Source organism: Tamandua tetradactyla, chromosome 6 (genome assembly GCF_023851605.1).
Source record: "Tamandua tetradactyla isolate mTamTet1 chromosome 6, mTamTet1.pri, whole genome shotgun sequence".
Classification (NCBI taxonomy): domain Eukaryota; kingdom Metazoa; phylum Chordata; class Mammalia; order Pilosa; family Myrmecophagidae; genus Tamandua; species Tamandua tetradactyla.
In genome coordinates this window covers 163,975,632-163,997,090 of record NC_135332.1, presented here as the reverse complement: position 1 = coordinate 163,997,090, position 21,459 = coordinate 163,975,632, and the positions used below count along the sequence as shown (strand labels likewise).

Here is a 21,459-nt window from a genome sequence, read left to right as displayed (position 1 = left end):
AAAAGAGAAACCAAGAGGTACTTTGCAAAGTTGTCGAGACAGTTCAGTGAGATAAATTCTGTAAAATGTCTGGCACTTTCTAGGTGCTCAATAAATGGTAGCTATCATTAGTCATGATTAAAGCTACATAGATTATTTTATTTTCTTTAATCCTCACATCAACTCTCTGAGGACGTTACTGTGATTATTTCCCATTTTACGTACAAGGCAATGGAAGTCTAGAGAGGTTGCCTAATGCACTCAAGCCCACGCAGCTGGTGAGCATCTGAGCCATGATTCTAACCAAGTCTGTAAGAGTTCAGGGTTTTAGTTAACTGACAAGTTGTATAACGTCCCTCATAAGAGCAACAGAAGTTTGGCGTGACAACTTAAGGCGCAGAAGGTCTGCATTCTCTTGCATAACCTGCTGTTGGCAATCTGAGGTTATTGAATTTCAAATATGCAGTGGCTCTTTGTTTACAAAGGTTTATGAGAGACCCATGGACTCCGAGAGGCAATGTAAGGTCAGCTCATTTTATGCTTGTCTTCTAAATCTGCCCAGAGGTTGATTACTTTATCTCTTATTTAAGCCCCTCAGATCATTTTCGAAAGGTGTTCCTTTCCCCTTTTCTTAGCCTAGCCCTGACAACTATTCCCTTTCATTTGCATAAATGTAATTGCACATGCCAGCTTTCTATTTATATCTATTTCTGTCTCCTTCAGGAGATGAAATAGTAAGAACAAGGTGTGTATAAAGATTTTACCTTTCCTTGATTTTTCCAGACATAATTAAACCTAATTCTGCTTATTTAATTTGATTTGCTAAGTGACTCTTTGCTGGTCATTAGAGAGAGAGAGAGAAAGAGAGAACGCAGCTCTTTAAGAGAATTTTAAGATGAGAGGGAAAAAAAATAGATGCCGAGAGTTGGAAACGATCTTAGAAATTATGTAGGCCATCTCCTTCTGAATTTTGCATGTATTTTATAATAATTCCTAAGCAAGACTACCCAGCCATTGTTTAAATAGTGACCATAAGTTCATTCTTTTTAAGAGAACTCATTTCACTGTCCACCTGCACCAGTTATCGAAAGTTTTCTCTTATGAGATGCAACATGCTTCTCTGTAACTCCTAGTTTTGCCTGAGGAAGCACGCAAAATAAGACTCATCCTTCTTGTGTTGCCCTTCAAATATTTGAGAAAGACACCCACAATCACCCTCTCCCCTTACCCATATAAAATATATAGGCTGCACACTTAAGGTTCTTCAGATTTTGTCTGAAAAGCAGTCTGAGCGAGTATTTTGAACCATGAATCAGATTATATGACTGCCTGGGTCAGATTCCTCCAGTAGCTTCTCATGATACCCAGGATAAAACACGAAACCTCCTTCATGGCCTGCAGGGCCCTTTGTCTCCCACTGCTCCCCTCATCTCTCATGGCACTACATTTCACACTGGCCTCCCTGAACACCAGGCATGGGCCTACCTCAGGGCCTTTGCACTGGCGATTTCCTCAGAGAGAGACGTGGCTGCTCCCACACTTTATCCAGATTTCCATTCAAATGTCATGTCCTCTGAGAGACCTTTACTGGCCGCCCAATTGAGAATGAATCTTCCTATTAGTCTCTGTTTTCTTATTCTGCTTTATTTTCCTTATCATTTTTTCACTGTTGGAATTATATTACATTTTTATTCTCTCACTAAAACATGGGATTCCTGGAGCAGAGACTTTGTTTTGCTCACTATTGCCTACCCAGTGCCTGGCACATATTAGATGCCCCATAAAAGTTTGTTAGATAAATAAACAAATGGATGAGTGAACTAATGAATGAGTTGGGTGATATAGACTCCATCATCCTGGTCATGGCTCTCTCAACGCTGCCTAGTTTCTCAGTGACCTCCTAAAATGAGACATCTGGAAATGAATACAAGATAGACCGAGTCTGGGCAATGTCAAGCCCTGCTGAACTTGTCTCTCCTAGGTGTGGGCAGTAATCATTTATTAACAGGAGCATAAGATAAAATGAAGTCATTCTGAGTTGTGGTCAAACATGGCTCATATATAGCTTACAGGTAAGGAAAAAGTCCATAGTTTCTTTGGTAAGAGTCATTGTCAATTCCGGTCTCTTCTAATCTGAAATTGTGTTAACTTAAATTCTGGATTCTTATTTCAAGACTGTTATCCCGGATAGACTGATCTGAGTCTCTCTCTGTGTCATTTTTAAACTCATGATTTCAGCCTGTCATGATATTTTAAATGTTTGATTCCTTCCATAGTACATACTATATGGCAGCTAGCTACCACTGGAATACTGAGTGCAAAACATTTCCCATAGCTGTGATTCAGGACTCAAGAAGTTACTGTCTGTGTTAGCTCCATAGGTGCCTTCTGATGATTAGAAAGAGGGAGAACGGACATTGAAAGAATGTTGCAGAAAATCTCCCATTTCCATAGCCTAATCTGTGCAGAAAAATAGCTAAAAGGGGCAGGAAGAGGAGCCGTTTCCATTCTTCTGTCCAAATCCCATGTGCATAATGGTAATCTCACGTGCTTAATTGGCAGTAGTCTAAAGTATATTTACTACATTTCCTACAAAAAAATCTGCAGGACAGGAAAGCACCTAGAGACAGGAGAGCACCCTGGAAGCAGGCTGGAATAGAGATTGGGTGAGCCAAACTTCAGTATCTTCCACATATACCTATTCCATTCCTCTCTCCTAGAACTCACTGGAGAGTGTTTTAACAAATGGTTGATTTCTCTATCTCCCAACGAAAACATGAACTCATTGATGATATGGGTTGTGCTTTTCATCTGCATATCCCTGATATCAAGTAGTACTTGGCATAGAAAAAGCTTTCAACAAGCATTAGCTAATATTACAGTGGGTGATTACTAAATTGATGTTAATCCAATATGGAATGCATTTTCAAAACTCTAGCAAAGTTGAGGGCAATTGCTTGATGAGGACCAGCATTCTTGTCTAAACTTTTAGAAACTTTGGTAAGACATGGCTATGACACCCAAGGTTCTGGTCATTTTCTCATTTACTATCCAGCTGTTTTTTGTTGTTGTTAAAAGGTCAGTCTAGAATAGAATTAATCTTGTGAATTCAGCTATCTTCTGAATAAGGAAACATCGAATATGAAGACATAAAAAATTTATCAGAGTCTCTGCTTTTAGTAGAGTCAGGTTTCTTTCAGCACATAGTTAAAATTCTCAACCTGTTTAGATCCTACAGTTTTGTAATCCACATTGGGAAATCATGGAGAAAAGACTGACTCTCCCTTTTAATTGGTACTGAACTTGGGCCCATTGCCTAATGTCTTTTGAAATTGTTTTCTCATATATTGACAATGAAAATACTAGTAAAGGGTTTTATGAAAAGTAAATGAAGCAATATATGTAAATGGCTCTAGTATGTTGCCTGGCATGCAGCAGGTACTTGCTAATTAATAGCTACTAATTGTGAAGACCCTGCTCCATGCCAGATGTTGTACTGTATATACATACTTGCTTTTTCCTTTCTTTTCACCCTTTCTGAAACAGAGCACATCCTGAGTCTTTGCTTTTGGGGTTTCCTCCGCCAGGAATGCCTCTTTAATCTATTTTGAAAAATATCTATCTATTCTTCAATGACTACCTCAAATAACTTTGCCATATAAGCTTTTTTGATCTCCCAACCAGAGGTAGTTTAGTTCTATGACCCTGCTTTTCACTTTTATGTTTTATTGCAAATTGGGAAGAATGAGGCTTCATCTTTCTAACTCATAGAGCTGATTTTATTTTTTAAATATGACTTCTTCAAATGCAAGGCATTATTGTTCTTCAAATCTCACAAACTCTATTTACAGTTTGATACCATTAAGATTCAAGTTCCTTGAGCTCTGCAGGCCAGAACTGGATTTCTCTTCTTATGCTGTTTATTTAAAAATGAAATAAGAGAGGAAACCTGATGAAAATGGCAGAGGGCCTGAGTTATTCTGAGCGATTCCTAGGAAATTCTCTTTTATTAAAAGGGCTGTTGAGAATTTCATCACACATGAGCTGGTTTAAAAGCGGCCCATACTACGGCTCAAATGCTTCAATCTTCCTGTTAATTGTCAGACTCAGAGGAAAACCTGGGTGACTCTGGAGACAGCTTTGAAGACAAAGACCTGAGGACTGAAGATCAAAGTTAATGTTTCTCATCTGTAGGTTCAAATGCTTCTCTGCAGCCATAACCTTACTAGTTTTTGTTTTGTACTTTAATAGCAACTTTATTGGGATACAATTTAATTCACCCTTCAAACTGTACAATTCCATGATTTTTAGTGTATTGTCAGAGGTGTGCACACATCATCACTATATAATTTTAGAACATTTTCATTACCTCCCAAAGAAACTGCATACCCAATAGAAGTTCCCAGCCCCTGGCAAGTAGGCATCTATTTTCTGTCTCTATGGATTTACCTATTCTGGATGTTTTATATAAATGGAATCATGCAATGTATCCTTTTGTGGCTGCTGTTTTTCATTTAGTATGATGTTTTCAAGGTTCAGCCATATTGTTGAATGTGTCAGTAATTCATTTTTATTACTAAATAGTATTCTATTGTTTCAATATCCCACATTTTCTTTATCCATTCATCAGTTGATAATGCTACTATGAACATTTGCTTACAAGGTTTTCTTAGATATGTTTTCTATTCTCTTGGTAACATAGTTTGGGGTGGAATTTCTGAGTTATATGGTAATTCTATGTTTAACATTTGAGGAACTGACAAGCTGTGTTCCAAAGTGGCTGTATCATACTACCAGCAATGTATGAGTGTTCCAATTTTGCCACATTGTCATAAACACTTGCTACTACTGCTTCTAAAATTTTAGTCATCCTGGTGGATGTGAAGTGTTAGGTTATTATGGTTTTGATTTGCATTTCCCTAATGACTAATGATATTGAGCATCTTTTCATGTGCTTATTGGCCAATTATGCATATTCTTTGGAGAAATGTTTATTCATATCCTTTGTCTATTTTTATAATTTCGTTGGTTGTCTTTTTGTTATTGAGCTGTAAGTTGTTCATATATTTGGATGCAGGGCCCTTAACACATATGTGATTTGCAAAGATGTTTTCTTATTCTATGGGTTTTCTTTTCACTTTCTTGCCATTGTAAATATTGCTTTCTACTCCATGAACATTGGATATCTTTTCATGTTTTTAGGTCTTCTTTAATTTATTTCAGTGGTGTTTTAAATATATACATCTCTCCCATCTTTTGTTAAATTTATTCCTGCTTTATTATTTTTATTGCTATTGTAAGTAGAATTGCTTTCTTAATTTCATTTTCAGATTGTTCATTGCTATTGTAGAGAAATACAGCTTAGTTTTGTATATAAAGATAAATCTTATATCATGTAAACTTTCTGAACTCATATAAGTGTTCTGATTGTTTGGGGGGATTTGTTAGGATTTTCTATATACAAGATTATGTCATTCATGATTAGAGACAGTTTTACTTCTTCCTTTCCAATTTGGATGTCTTTCACTTCTTTTTCTTCTTTGACTGTCCTGATTATATTTTCCAGTACAGTACAGAACAGAAATGGCAAAACCAGACATTCTTGTTTCATTGCTTACCTTAGGGGACATTATTTAGTCTTTTACCATGAAGTGTGATGTTGGCTGTGAGTTTTTCATAGAGGTCTTTTATCAGGCAGAGGAAATTCCCTTCTATTCTTAGTTGCTGAGTGTCACTTGCTGTTAATCGATTGCATGGGGAATCACAGAAGTGGCAGTTTTGCTTCCTCCCAGAGAGAATACCATTGTGCTGCTAAGCATGTGATGATGCCACTCCCATACCAAGCATAGGCTTCTTTTTAGGTTTGAGTTCAAACAGATTTCTTAAGTCAGATCTCAACTTTTTGGTGCTTTCCAATCCAAACAGAAAGTATCATTGTGGTCGAAATATTGCAATCGAAAGTATTATTGCAGGTCTGCCCTGCAACCCTATCCTTCACCAAATAATTGTTACTCATTTCTCTTGAGGTTAGAGTGGTTTGCTTGTAACCTTAATGGCTTCAATCTCCGTATAATCTCTGCATAGGTAAAGGTCATTTTTCTAGAACCTATGAGACCAGTAAGCACCTGCATGTGCCCAGAGCTTTGTCAGATGCTGGAGTCAAGACAGTGGATGATGAAATCCTTATTCCCCTGTGTGTAATAATGGCTAATATCTTTGTGTTTTCTATGTTTCAGGCACTATGCTACTTGCTTTACATGCATTACCTCATTTAATGTTCATATCAACCTGTATGATGAGAACTATTCATATTTTTGTGAAAAGAAAGCTGAATTTTAGAGATCAGTTAGACTCCAGAATCTAGACTCAATCTCTACATGTAAGTTTCTCCTGTTGTTTGGAAATTTATGATCTTCTGTTGAGACAAGACGTGCTCAAGTAAAATGGGGAATTCTAGAAAGGCAAAGGATAAGTGTCTTGGGTAGAATCCGTAGGTTCTGGAAATGTGGATGATATGGTGGGGGCTGCAGCTTGAGGGGTGGTCTTGTGAGCCTGCTCGGCCTTGGGGAAGCTTTAGACTGATTAGCATTTAGGTGAGCCGACTAGAAAGAGGAGGACTTCTGGCTGGAGAACCAGCAGGAACAGAGGTGTGGAGGCAGAAACGAGCTTGGAACCCTTGCAAGAAGAATTTGACTACAGTGAGAGTTTCCATCACTTATCAATTAAAGTTCTGGCTTGGGGACAATTTTGGCCAGATTTTGGTGTGGGAAGGGTATCTGAATATTGAAACCAAGGGATTTAGAACAGTATATTAACAATGGAATTAACTTGGTTATTATTATTATTTTTTGTTTCCAAAATGGCATTCCTTGAGTTTCTAGGATTCTGAGGAGGGGCCATTAGGAGGTGCCGTAAGGAGAAGGGGGCCGGGGTCATTGGTTAGATGACATCCTGACCCTCCATTCCCACTTCAAGCAGAGCTGCTCCAAACACAGATGTTGGGATTCAGTTTAAGATTTCACTTGAAAATAAGGTTTGTTTGTTTTTTTAATGTAGTTTTATTGAGATATAATAATATACCATGAAATCTGCCCAAAGGATACAATCAGTGGTTCACAGTATCATCACATAGTTGTGCATTCGTCACCATGATCATTTTTAAAACATTTGCATCACTCCAGAAAAGGAAATAAAAAGAAAACCTCAAACATCCCCTATCCCTTAATCCTTCCTCTTCTTGATCACTAGTATTGCGCTCTACCCAATTTTAAGATTTACAGTAGAGGTAGGTTGACTAAGACAGTGTCGAATTGTCAGCCATAGAAGTAGATATCAGTGGAACAGAACAGAACATCCAGCAGTAGATCCATACGGGCATGGGCAACTGACTTTTTTTTTCTTCCAGTGTAGTTATATAATTAATATCAAAGATCCAGGCTGCTGGATTATAGTTCACCAACTTTGGGACTTCCGTCTGGCTGTTCTGAAACATGAGACAATAAAAAGAAATATCTGTATCATGAGTCAGTAGTCACAGTCCTTTGTTAAATCCTAATTTCTCAGTTACACCTCCTTCCTCTCATTAGATCTTTCTCTTCACCCTCAGGAATATCTAGACGATGACCAAAAAGTAAGGTTTTAGAGGTTGAAGAAAGGGCTAAAAGGCCAGAGTTAGCACAGTAACCTGCAATTTGAGTTTCCTGAGGCCAAGTACTTCACTCCACATTTGTTTATGTGTTGTCTGTTTTATTGTAGGCAGATGCAAAGCTCTGTGGAGTGCAGAGATAAGTGGTCCCGGATTTTGAAGAGATCATAAGGGATAGAGATACCTTAAAAGAGATTACAGACAATGTGGGGGAAGAGCTCGGGGAGCCCATCGCTCTGCACTGGGAAGGCAAAATCAGGAAGACTTCACAGAGGACTGGCACCTTACCAAGCCTTCAGGAATGCATTGGTGTTTGCCAGGGAGAGTAGGTGGAAAAGAGCATTCTAGGTAAAAGAAAACAATAATATAAATTAAGGAACGGAGGAGTGAGAGATTACAACTTAATCAAGGAATAGCAATTATTTCTGTAATTAAGACAACTTGCCATTTATTAAGCATTATTCTGTGCCAGGCACCGTACCAGGCAATTTACATGGATTTACTCATTTAATACTCTCAAGAATCCCATAAGATGGACACAGATGAGAAAATAGAGGCTTAGGATGGAGAAGTAATTTGCCTAAGGGCCATAGCAAGGTCTCACAGCTAAAGAGTGATAGAGCTGTGATTTGAATCCAGGTGGCTTGACTCCAGATTTAGAGCCTCATGTGCCTTGCTAACCTGTTTTGATTTTATTCTCCAGGTCAGTGGTTCTCAAACTTGCAACTGAATTATGTGATGGGCTTGTTAAAACAAGATTCTGGGCTCCATCCCTGAAGTTTCCGGTTCAATAGGTCTGAGGTAGTCTCTGAGGATTTGCAGTTCGAACGTGTTTCCAGGTGATTCTGATGTTTCTGGTCCAGGGAACACATTTTGAGAATCATGTGATAGGGAGCTGAGGAAAGGTTTTGAGTCTTGGAGGAAAATAATCGTATTTGCATTTTAGACAAGATTCTCTGGGTAATGAATGTGAATGAGTTGCAGATTGGTTTAGAGAGGGACTCAATAAAATGATGCTTGGAGGAGGCAGAAAGAACAAATAGGAAGAACAGTTATGAGACGACTTTACAACAGGCATCCAGAAGAATGGAGATGAAGGTATGAACCTGAAAGTAATCACATAGAAAGATAATTTCAGAACTTAATAGTACTTAGCAATCTCTGATAATCATCTGATAAGTGATGGTAATGGTTATCATTAACAACTACAATCTATATACATGGTGTGTGATTAGAAACAGCAGATGAAAGGAGTGTAGGAGAACAAAGAATGGTTTTAATGTTTCCATTGTAAGAAATAGAATTGAGAGGGCAAACTGTCGTTCAGGTGGCTGTGTTTTAGACGTGTTGACTTGAGGCCCCCATGTGGTGGATTAGGGAGATATCACGCCAAAGTGGAAAGAGGACTGAGCTGGCTCAGGAGACCTGGCTTCTAGACCCGGCGCAATCACTTATTCTATAATTTTGGAGAAATGGCATGCTCCTTGAGTCTCAATTTCTTCATCTGCAAGTAGAGTGACAATAGAGTCTCGGTGCTTAAGGTGAGACAGGAGGGCAATAGGTAAGAGACTTTCCTAAACCTGCAGAAAGAAAAATTATTTGATGAAATTATTTTCTCTAGTTATAGCGCCCCCCATTTATGCTCAATATCAAACAATAACATTACAAAGCGGACTCAAAGATGAAAGCCTTCACGAGGCTCTCACAAGTCTATGAGCCGTATTTCCAAACTGTAACATCCTCTCTCCATTTGCCTAGAAAGTTAGGATATGGATTTTGTAGCGCCCGAAAAGAAAAATATTTAATCAGATTGGGTTTTGAGTTTTCAAGTGTTTTGTTATAAGCTAAAATTAGGAACAAAGCTGAGTTATTTCCTGGAGAGAATTTCTTAAAAATCCCAATTAAGGGTAAATGTATTTTCAGCATGCATTAACTTTCAGCATCAAAGTCCAACATAATATTACTTTAAATCAACTGTCTTAAATGATTTTTTAAACTATTGATAAATGTTTAAAACCATTAGCTATATCCCTTATTTTAACTATTTAATTATAGCAAATGACACATCTTTATATTTTTCTTATAATCCAATTAAAATTTAAGAAGTGAGTTTACTTATGTATTTAGTAGTCATAATCACTAAGTATTCATTAGCCCAGGATTCACAATTAACACCCTCCTGTCCCTCAACTGCCCCGGTACAACTCAATAACAAGTTTAATCACAAGGCGTTTTTTTCCCTAACTCTCTCACTTTTCTCTCTCTCCACCACCGCCGTAACCTCCTAGTTAAAGCTACTGTTATCTTTTGTCTGGATTCCTGCCATAGTTTCCAAACTGATCTATTCTATCCATTCTTGACTCCCTCCAGTTCATATCCACACCTTAGCGAGGTTAATGCTTCCAAATCGGATTATCCCACCACATGCTCATTAAGCCTTTTGCAAGCTTTCCATTGCATTTAGGATAAAGATGACAAGGCCTCAGATGGCCTGCAAGACCCCACATGAACTGACCTCTACTGACCTCTCCGGTCCCACTGCACTCCATGTTCACTTTTGCTTTCCCTGCTGCGGTCACAGTGGCCATCCGTCCATTCTGTGTATGTGCCAAGCCTCTGTCCTGTGCAGAACCTTTGCACATTCCATTCCTTCTGTCTGGAATGTCTTTCTCTCTCTCTTTTTTTTTTTTAAAGAAAGACAGAGAAGGAAGGAAGGATAGAAGGAAGGAAGAAAGGGAAACATCTTTAAACATTTTCTTATTTTATTATATTTTGTTTGTTTGTTTGTTTTTTACATGGGCTGGGGCCGGGAATCGAACCGGGGTCCTCCGGCATGGCAGGCAAGCACTCTTGCCCGCTGAGCCACCGCGGCCCGCCCTCTCTCTCTCTTAATATATCTTTTTAATTAGAGAAGTTGTAGGTTTACAAAAAAAAAAAAATCATGCAGGAAATACAGAATACCAATTTATCCTCTCTCCCCATTTTTCCTCCTCTTTTAATCTAGTTACCCCTGCCTACCCATCAGATCACAGCTCAGTTGAGACCACCCAAATCTTCCTTGACCTCCCTGATAAGGTCATACCTGAATTATATATTCCCATAACCACATTTTACCTCTGCATTTTATGTTAATGTCTGTATATTTGATTAAGGTGGAGAATAGAGACTATTAAGATGGGGAAAAGAGGGTCTGGTTCACACCCTCTGTACTACTCTGTAGTACTAATGCCTGAAACAGTGGTTGGTGCATAGTAGGGGCTAATGAATGTTTGTGCAATGTCTATTCTAGGGCAATTGTACAATGCCCTAGAGGGTAGAGAGGATTTGGGTGTGGGTGGGCATGCTCGGATTCAACTGGAGTGACCATGAGGCATGGGAGTTGATGATATAAAATGAAGTCATCGAAAGATCTGATTGCTGATTTCCACTTTCAATCATGTAAGAAGTAATAGCACAAGTCCTATTTGCATTTGAACAGGATCATGCTATTCTTCCACTGGAGAGCTCTGTGGGGCCATAGATTACCCATAAAGCTGTGCTTCTGTGGTTAAGAATCTTAAGTGGTGTCTATCTGAAACACACCTGCAGCCCTACATTGCAGGAGCAGATGAGTGATATATCTATAGCATTTGGGTCAGCTTGTTCCTTTAATAGCAGTCATAATTTTCTGCTCAATTTAGAGTGGCAAATTTCCTTTTCAAGACTTTTGTCCACTCTCTATTTAAAAGTTCTCAACAGGCCACAACCAGAGCAGAATTTAAAGACAACGTTGAACTCAAAGAGTTTTCAAACAGAATAGGAAGAATATACATGGATACTGTTCTCTTATACTTTCCAGGTGTATGTGCTGAAGTTACAACTAAATGCTACTACTGAAAAAATCGAGTGGTTAGTAGATATCTAACTTCATAGTCTTAGAATTTATTTGGGAATAATGTAGGAAGTTAAGTCACACTGATTCTACATAATGAGAAATTAAGGCATGTAAAATTTCATCAGTTCAAGAAAATTCCATAATTTCTGCTGGAGGCAAGAGTGACGTCCCTGCCTTATATATCTTTTAAATCTCGCTGTTAGACCTCAGGCTCTCTTATCTTAATCAGGACTTGGGAACAAGGATTCATAGAATCCTTTCATGAAAAGATGGACTGTGCATTTGTATAAATGCATCTACTGTATTGCAATTAAGCAATACACACACTGCTGCTTTGTACCACCAGCAAAGTACATAAAATACTGTTCTGTTGCTTACACTTTGGAGATGATTCCCATGGAGGAACAGCCATGGTTTGTCATTAGGAGATCTAAGCTCCAAACTTTAGCATCCAACTAATAGTGAATATGTTGAATAAGGTGTTACAATTATGAATCAGCTCTAGCAAGTCAACATTCAGGGCATAAACAAATTAACTCAGAGTCGGGTGCATTTATGCTTTGTTTCTTTAAGTGTTCCTTAGATTACTTGCAGCAGAAGAACCTATTGTGCCAATTCTTGCCTGGCTGCTAAACTCTCCCTTCTTCCCTCTCCCCTCTCAACGTAATGAATTAGGGCCTTGGCAAGTGGGACATAAACATCAGCATTTTTAAACAGGCTCCCAGGTTAAGTCTAATGTCCAATAAAGTTTGGGAACCACAGAGTGATTTCTAGTGGCTGAGACTGCTGAAAAGATTTATTTATAGTTCTGGGTTTTCCTCTGCCAGGGGGCAGTGTTCTCTGAAATACGGCTGCATTGATAAACCATGCTGAGTGTTAATTTCTTCAGTCTTTCTCATGCACCTTGTTTACTGACCCAGCCAGGTGTGCCCTTATGTCACAATCTTAAATGCCATGGCAGGTAAACTTTCTTAATTTGGTTTGCTTACAGAAGATTTTGGACTATCTTTCGGTCATTTCAGTTGAGTCTACAGATATATTTTATACATTATCAGGAATAGTGCTTTTTTTAGCTCTAGAAAATGAGGGGTTAAATAATTAGTGTATTTTGTGGTTGATTTGATGCCTGAGGTAGGGATTTTAGTTATGCTTTTGACAGTTAATTTGTAACGCTATCTTGTAGTAAAATTCAGCTTAATTATGATTAGATGATCCCTCTTTCTCTTTCTAATGCACAATGACCTGGTAGAAGATAAAGTTCTTTGAAATAACTAGCGGCCTATGCAGTGATCCTCCGAGAGAATGGGTAACAAGTGCTGTGCAGAAGGCAATTACCGAAACGTGTCTGTTAAATTCAAAACGTTGTCCCCCTGCACAGCTAATCTGCATGTCAAAAAAATTAATGGATGATGTTCAGCTTCTCAACTCTAGACATTTTTCAAGAGGAGCCTTCATTGTCCTCAAGCTGGGTTTCTACAATCAAGTGTCAGACAAAGTCTGAAGTTGTTGGAATCCGGTGGGGGCTGGGGAGGTTGGGGAGGAGGGGCCTGGTTTTTAGAACATTTGGAGCACCAGAGGCAGAAAATGAAATAACAGGATTGCTTTGATAGTTTCTTTTTTTGTTTTATGGTCTGCCTCCCCTCCCCGCCCCTCTGAAATGGCAGGCTTTGCATCTTGAAATTTAACACAAATAGTAGAAAAATCTTATATGGGGTTAACATCTTTTATAAGTCTTGCTCCATACGCCACTCCAAATCATTTCAGTATGACACACAGACTAAAGCAAGAGACTTTTGGTTATACAGAAAGAATCAGATGCCTGTCATCTCTGCAAGAGTGTATCACTAAAAGGGTTTTAGAGAGGGAACTTAAAGTTTGACAGTATATTTTCTTTTTTCAATTAGCTGTTACTAAATTCTGGAATATATAACAAAACCCAGGCCTACTGTGCAATCCACTATAAACAACTTCTTGCTTTTGTGCTATCATGTTTTATTTGCACAGAGCCTCTGCTCCCTTAGTAATCCGTTGCATGGTAAGCCCTGTATTTGTTTATGTGCTCACATATGTGCTGCACAAGAATGATTACCAACTGGTCTGGAGAAGGAAAACCAAAACCAAACTTTTTTCCCTCATTTGAATCCTAAAAGCGTACACTATTTAAACAACTTTCCAATGTAGAGGTCTTGATTTCTCTTTTTTAGAAAAGTGTCCTAGTTGGCAAATGACTTAAGTGAAAAGATTTAAAAACTCATAATAGCTTCAAAGGACACAGCATTCCATGGCTAGTTGATAATTTAACTAGGGGAAAAACTAAGGAAGCAATTATTTGAGACTGAAAGCTCGCTTTCACTGATTTCCTCCCTAAATTCAATTGCTAATAAAAGCTTCCCCATCCCACCCCACCCCCCCACCGCCCCAACACTCCACCCCCCCACCCCACCCCCCGGCAAAATAAAGCTGACAGCTTTTTCAAGAAGAAGGGGCAGTGACTCAAGTTATTTTGTCCCCCCATCCTAGGGCAGAAGGGCCTTATGCTGTTTTGCTGGCACTCCCGGGAATTTGATAAAAGTTACTTTTCTAAACTTTAACAACAATACGGGGCAAAATAATGCTATCTCTTGTGCTAGTTACAATCTTGGGGGATTTCATCGTGAGAAACATTTGAGGAGTCAGGAGTAGCTAGACTATCTGGCATTAGGGACCGGGTCGTTTAAACGCCAGAAAAATAAATAAATGGGAAAGGCAGGGAAAGCAGGGAAAGTTATTAGGTTTATAAATTATAAGACTTTCCTGTTGTTTTTTTTTTTTTTTTAAAGTAAAGTTGTGAGGTTGACTACATTGAATAACTACATTGTAAGCCTTAAAAAGTTTTGGAGCCGGGAGAAATCCTTCTACGGCCGTGTTTCATTTTTATCGGATAAAATACATTTGGTTTCTTTTTTAAAAAACTTTTTTTTTTTTTTTTTGTACGTGAGGGAAGGAAAAGGAACATGCACTGTTATTGGCCACAGCAACTTAAGAAACCCTCACGTTGCCAGAGGAGACCACATGAAAGTCTGCGCGGTGGGGAGGGACCGATAAGGGGGTGGGGAGAAAGGAGGGGGATGCTTCCAGCCTCGTCTGCTCAGAGCTGTGATTTGTGAACAACCTGTGATGAAATCAAGCTTTGGGCAAATCAGCTGAGCCTGTCAACTTCCCAGGTGGGATTACTTGCAGTTAATTGACTGAACTCAGAGCCCCAAAAGCAGTGCATTCAGTTGTAAGGAAAGAACTCACTGCAAGAGACTTTCCAAGAATCATCGGGGATGGCAGGGAGCCCCTCTTTCCAGAAGCGTCAGGTAGGCAAGGGATGGGATGACGGGGGAAATGCTTGCTCTTCAGAATCAGTTAACAAGTTTAGATTCCCTTTTGTGTGTTGTTTTTAAAAGGAAGCTGGCACTTTAGGATGCGTCTTGAAAGTCGTGGGACTGGAGGATGATGGTGAAGTTGTCTGGACTGCCTTCACGTACTGTGGTTTATTTAGCCTTGCCTGAGTGTATTTGACAACTCGATCTCTTGATTCCCTTAGGCAATATCCCTGTTCACGTTTGCCATTGGAGTCAATATCTGCTTAGGATACACAGCAAATCGAATTAAGAGGGCAGAGGGATATGAAGGAGGCCCTCCTGCAGGTAAGTGTAGCAATTTCTCTTGTTTTCGAGCCTTTAAAACTTTTATGCAATAGGTAATAAATGTAAGCTCATTAAGAATTCATTTTAAAGATATTCTTGCAGTATAAACCACTTTAGTCCTAGATTGTTCTGGAATAAAACCAGCTATTGTATCTAATTCAGGTGAGAGAATATGGTTTTAATTAGAGTGAGCATTTGTGATTGCTTTGTGAGAGCTGTTTAAATCTTTGTATTCTGAAGTTTATGAATGTTAAGTTAAAAACTCTCCCTTTCTAATCTCCAGTGTTAAAGTAGAAGTGGTGAGAACAGGTGTTGGCTTAATATTGGAGATAGATGAGTCCAATTTGTTGTCGAATGAGGAAATGTAGTATCTGCCATCTGAAAGTTCTGATCTGGGACAAGGAGAAATGGAAATTAAAAGAAAAAAGGTGCAAACTGTCTTTAAGAAACCTCAGAAATTTCTTAAAGAGTAAAGAATTACTAGAAGAGTAAAATTTGCTTAAAGGAGCAAAAACATAAAATAGAGAGGGTGCATGAAAGAGCTTACAAGATTGACTTGTATTCATTGTTTTTTCTTTTGGCATAAGGAAAGCTACGATTTAACAGTGTACCGTGACTTAGTAGAACTAAAGTGAAAGAGTTTCCTTTTACAATATACTACTCCAAAGTAGTGTGGGAATTCTTATAAAGGAGCTCCTTGTCCAGACTGAGGGGACTGAGCTGACCAGGTCTTAAGTAATGAGTTGGTTAATTTCCTGGAAATTGGAGCTGCTGATGGTTTTATAAATAAAAATTACATTTTAAGTAATGGGTACTCTAGGGGGCAATATTTTCTTGACTTTCCCTGACGTCCCAGCATGTCTGTCTACCTTCCAGTGAATTTTGTTTTTCTCTGTATTTCTCAACTCGATTATCACCTGTCTCTGTTTTAAGTTTGTTTTTCTCTGTATTTCTCGACTTGATTATCACTTGTCTCTGTTTAAGCCAGTATAAGCTTTTATTGTTAACCAAGTCATGATGTATATATATTGCCAGGATACTAAGTCTTCCTTACATCAAATAAGTTACTTTTGAGTCATCTCCGAGGGTTGAAAGAACAATATTAGAAGTGGGTCGGTGAGTTGAAGTGGGGTGTGGATGGGGTGAGGAGTGAGAAAATAGATCATAAAAATTGCAGCCCCAGGGAGCCAAATGGACAAAATGAATTGTCTTCTGCTGGGGAGGGAGAGGAGAGTGGTTCACTGCGGGCGAATCTTGTTTTTATTAGTAACAAATGCTTTCTTCAAAGGCCTCTTTTTCTTATGGACGGGAAGAGTGTTGCTGTCATTAACACCCGCTGTGATTGCACACCCAGGGGATTCGGAGCCTGAGAAGGGCAAGTCAAGCTGGAGAGCCCATTGCTGGTTCTTTTCTGTTTGGTCTTAATATATCATTAATTCAGCTACAACCTAAGAGGAATGCTTTTATCTGTTTTGTCTTATTATCTCATTAGTTCAGCTACAACCAATATGAAAAGAATGACATGCTGTTTCCTTAATGAATTTGTAAAATCAAGTCACTCATTTTCAAAGTTGACTTTCTTAGAAAATGGTCATGATAGCTCTAGACTGGCATTCTGGAGATGTGAGTTCTCACCCTGGATTAGTGTAAATTGCTTTGTAGTCTTGGACAAGTCACTTGTGGAATCTGTTTCTTTACCTGTATCACCAGGAGCAGGTCTAGATGATTTCTCCTTTCCTTCTGGATTAAAAAAATGTCTATGATTCTATCCATTCTGTTTCTTTGCCTCTTAAATTTGTTGGCTCTGTTAGAGAACTGGCAAAGCATAGATCAGATTTATTAATCCTTGAAAATATTTTGCTCATAATTATTTCCATATGTGATAAACGGTTACAAGAACTAATGAATCAATGCTACTTTTGGAAAAATATTATGAAAGCATGCAGAAATAAATTGCTATATAATCTAAGTGATCATAAATATGCTTATAGATAATACCAAAAATATTATCTTGAATTAATTAAATCATTGATTATTTTAGACCTTCAGGATATGTATGTATTTTCACATGGACAGGCACTGGGAATTGAACCCTGGTCTGTGGCATGGCAGGCAAGAATTCTGCCTGCTGAGCCACCATAGCCCACCCAGGATATATTTTTAAAAATATATTAAACGTCTACCTATATGAAGCTTAGTCTTGGGGTACAGTGCAACTTAAGTCTGAGTTTTAGAGTTTTGGTAAGCCTGCACAATCTTTATAAAAATTTTCTTTTGATGTTTTTTCCTGCTATTTAGGATTAGGGTTGATTTCTCCTGAATAAGGATCACAGATGTGCTTTAAAAACTGGGGGAAAGCATAGCGCAATGTTAAAGCATTTTTTTTTCTTTTTAAACGCTACATATGACTAGAAAGAATCTCCCTCAAATAATACATTTGATTGGTTATCCTGTTAGCAGGACCTTCACATCTGAGAATATTGTGCAAATTTCTACATGTACATTAGAACAAGACACTGGGAGGAAAAGTAACCATGCCCATTTTCAACAACCCTTTGAGGTTCCAGAGAAATCCTGGGAAGCTGGGTGCTTCAAGCTTGTTTTGACAAATAGGAGGAAAACAAAAGGTATTCATATATGGCAAGTCTCAGACTAATCAGGGCAGGCGCTGCCGTTTAAAAGCATGTGTTTCTTGTTTAATAATTGTTGTGCCTCCTCCAAATCCTCCACAACAGCTGGGAATGTCCTGCACACATGTGCACCCTTGCTGCTGTACTATGGACTGGGGAGTTAGTTTCAAGGTTGTGGCAGTGCAAACAAACTGTTATAATTAATTAACTAGCACACTTGTTAGCTGGAGTTATTGTCAGGACCTAGTAAAGTCATGGTGGAATATATTTCTTCTACCAGATCTTGAAAAATCTATAAGTTTACTAGGAGATATGAAATGAGCATAGCTAATTATAATTCTGTAGGCTAAAAGGAATGGGCGCTCTGGTAAATGAGATGGCTGGAATAAATTTTCAAAAAAATGCAAATAAGTGCAGTTCAGTTTGACAGCTCTGTGCCATACACCTGACTTGTCTGACTTGATTAGCCTTATGACAGCAGGAGAATTTGCTGTTTGTATATTCACATACGTGTGCATATGTGTGTGTGTTTGGTGTTATGGGGTGTCTGTTTCACTGAAGCTAGTCATTTAGATACTCTTTTGGTCTCCAGGTGGAAATGGAATATTCTCTTTGAAATACAGGCGACTTAATACTTGAAAGACACGGAAATTTGTGAGGTTGTCAATAGATGATTAATAGGGACTTGAAAGCACATCAGATTCATCATCGTTTTTAGTGGCTTGAAAGGGAAGTTTAAAAGTATATGAATGAAATTCATAGGCAGATATGAATTAGGAAGCATGTTGCTAAACTTTATGCTTTATGAGTAAAGCTTTTCTTTGCAAATCGTAGAGAGCAGAAAATGGCATTAGGAATGAGATGGTCCGTGTCTATTGATAACTTTAGGAATCTCATGCAACAATGGAAAGCTATTTTTAAGTGGGAGAGTCAGATGTGGGAAATTGTAAAGTAGTTGTCAATATCAGCCATTAGTCCCAAGGATAACTATCTCATGAGGACTATCACAGCAGGTGTTAAAGTCTGTGGAAATCAGGGGTAACAACTCAATGGAATGAAATGATCTGAATTAGAATCTAAGGAGACCGTAGGCGTTCTCAATTCTTTGCTAAATAAGGACTTTGGGTAATAGTTTCATGTCTTAAAACTGTAGAATGTCTTCCTATTCTTTGCATACCCAGAAATCTCAGTCTTCAATAAAGTTCAACTTAGATGCTTAAATCAATAAAAAGTAACAAATCTCCCCAAATCATATGTTTTAAAAGGAACTTCTAATGTTTGGAACTATGAGCCAAAAATGGAAAAATCCTTTGTTAATGAAAAAGATCCTACAGTTAAAGTCGGTTTATCTAAATTGCAGCTAGGACTTTGCTAACTCAAGTTAAGACTACAGATCTCATTTTCCCGTCTGAAAATGGGGATAATGTTTTCTCTATTGATCTAAAAAGAGTTTCAAAAGAGAAAATGCTATATAGGTTTGAAAGCCAGTATCTAAAATTACGCCTCTATCAAGTTAACGGTACTGGTGGTTTAAAATGACAACTTTTTATTCTTCTGTTGGGGATTTGTAAATCATTCAGGCCAGGACCACCACTTACCATCATTAATGCTACCTGAGTGGTTTAGAAGTTGAATTAAAAGTATTCAACTTGCTTAAATCATGTGGAGATCTGTTTTCTTTTAGTTAGTCAGGTCTTTCTACATGAAGATGTTGCATTTATAGATACACTGAAAGTACAGGTGTTTGAAAACTTTCTAGGTGGACCTATTTATATATATTTAATATATATAAAATATATATATAATATATATATATATAAAAGGTCTGAAATCTGGCCCAGCTGCTGTGAATAGGAGGAGAGAACAGTGATGCCACAGTGATAGATAGTTATGAAGAGTGATGTCATATATTTAGGAAGCAGAGAAACTGACACACAGGTGCCTATGTAAATGCTGCTTGGTAAGGGATGAGGTCAAAAGCATCAAGAAAAACTGGCAATTTCAACTTGATATAAGCTTATATGACAAGAAAGAATGAGTCATATGCTCAAGAAGAAGTACAATAATACAGTATTAAATCCTAGCATGGGGCACATCTTGAATGGTCATCCACTCTTTCTTTTTCCTTCTCTGCACTTCCTGCTCCAAACAAGGCAGACGTGCCCTTGAGGAAAGGCGGCGACATAACCAATCTGAGACCCATTTCAAGACTTGACTCTCCCTTTCAGGAAGTACCTGGGCTGAGAACCAAGGAGAATGAGAAGAACAGAAAGGGAGCAGTATCCTAAACCCTGAAAAGTCGCCCCAGAACCTTCCAGCTTTAGACTGCGCTCAATGTTTTAAAACTTAAACGTTGCCTCTCTCATTGGCCATCATCCAAATCTTAAAGTTTCTGTTTTGCAGGAGGGTTTAGAGGGGGATGTTATTGGGAGTCCAGGTTGAAGTAATGGTTGGATCACAAGTCTGGTACTGAATTAGGATATTTTCAATAGTCTAATTAAGTTATCATCAGTTTTCCCCTTTATCATAAAATGAAGGGCACCAGAATTCTGTAGCAGAACCTCTGAATATGGATGGTGAGATGGAATATTCTAGAAATAAGGTTTTACTTAACTAAGTAAAAATATCTTCACAACAGCTGTTTTTTCTATCAGAATTATGAATTTGTAGGAAATGAATCAAGTTTTATATTGTTTCTTTAAATAATGAGATTATGCTTCTGTGAAAAATAAGGAATGCATAGAAATTTTATGCTATATATATATACACATTCACACACGTATACACATATTAAAATTTGAAGTCCTTGTTTTTTTAAAAAAATATATTTATCTGTCAAAACTGACCACATTTTTTGCCCCCAGATCCTGGAACTAACGTGTATCTCAGAAATATCATCACTTAAAATATGTAATTAAAATGGCAGCAATAGAGTTTGAATCTCATAAAGTATTGGCAGATGCCTCATAAAAAATCCCAAACTCTCATCATGCTTATCACACATTTCTGACTTGATACTCCTGTTTCTTTTTCTCTTCTGTGATTTGCTTCCTTTTTTTTTTTTAAACTTTTTTTATTAATTAAAAAAACTAACAAACAAGACATTAAGATATCATTCCATTCTACATATACAATCAGTGATTCTTAATATCATCACATAGTTCCATACTCATCATTTCTTAGAACATTTGCATCGATTTAGAAAAAGAAATAAAAGGACAACAGAAAAAGAAATAAAACAATAACAGAGGAAAAAAAGATTATATATACCATACCCCTTACCCCTTGCTTTCATTTACCACTAGCATTTCAAACTAAATTTATTTTAACATTTGTTCCCCCTATTATTTATTTTTATTCCATATGTTCTACTCTTCTGTTGATATAGTAGCTAAAACGAGCATCAGACACAAGGTTTTCACATTCACAGAGTCTCATTGTGAAAGCTATATCATTGTTCAATCATCATCAAGAAACATGGCTACTGGAACACAGCACTACGTTTTCAGGCAATTCCCTCCAGTCTCTCCACTACATCTTGAACAACAAGGTGATATCTACTTAATGCATAAGAATAACCTCCAGGATAACCTCTCAACTCTGGAATCTCTCAGCCATTGACACTTAGTCTCATTTCACTCTTCCCCCTTTGTTGAG

General features: G+C 38.0%; 1 protein-coding gene across 5 annotated transcripts in view; it reads left to right on the top strand.

The window, feature by feature from the left end:
- Positions 1–21,459, top strand: part of ENPP2 (ectonucleotide pyrophosphatase/phosphodiesterase 2) — a 108,810-nt gene that overhangs the window by 11,363 nt on the left and 75,988 nt on the right. For 2 of the 5 annotated variants that reach the window (XM_077167543.1, XM_077167542.1), the window contains exons 1-2: positions 14,623–14,839; positions 15,070–15,172. In XM_077167543.1, the coding sequence (XP_077023658.1) occupies positions 14,807–14,839; positions 15,070–15,172 (136 nt within the window). In that variant the 5' untranslated portion in view covers positions 14,623–14,806. Of the gene's footprint in view, positions 1–14,622; positions 14,840–15,069; positions 15,173–21,459 lie in introns of those variants that run through there. The other 3 variants (XM_077167545.1, XM_077167544.1, XM_077167546.1) reach the window with 2 other exon arrangements.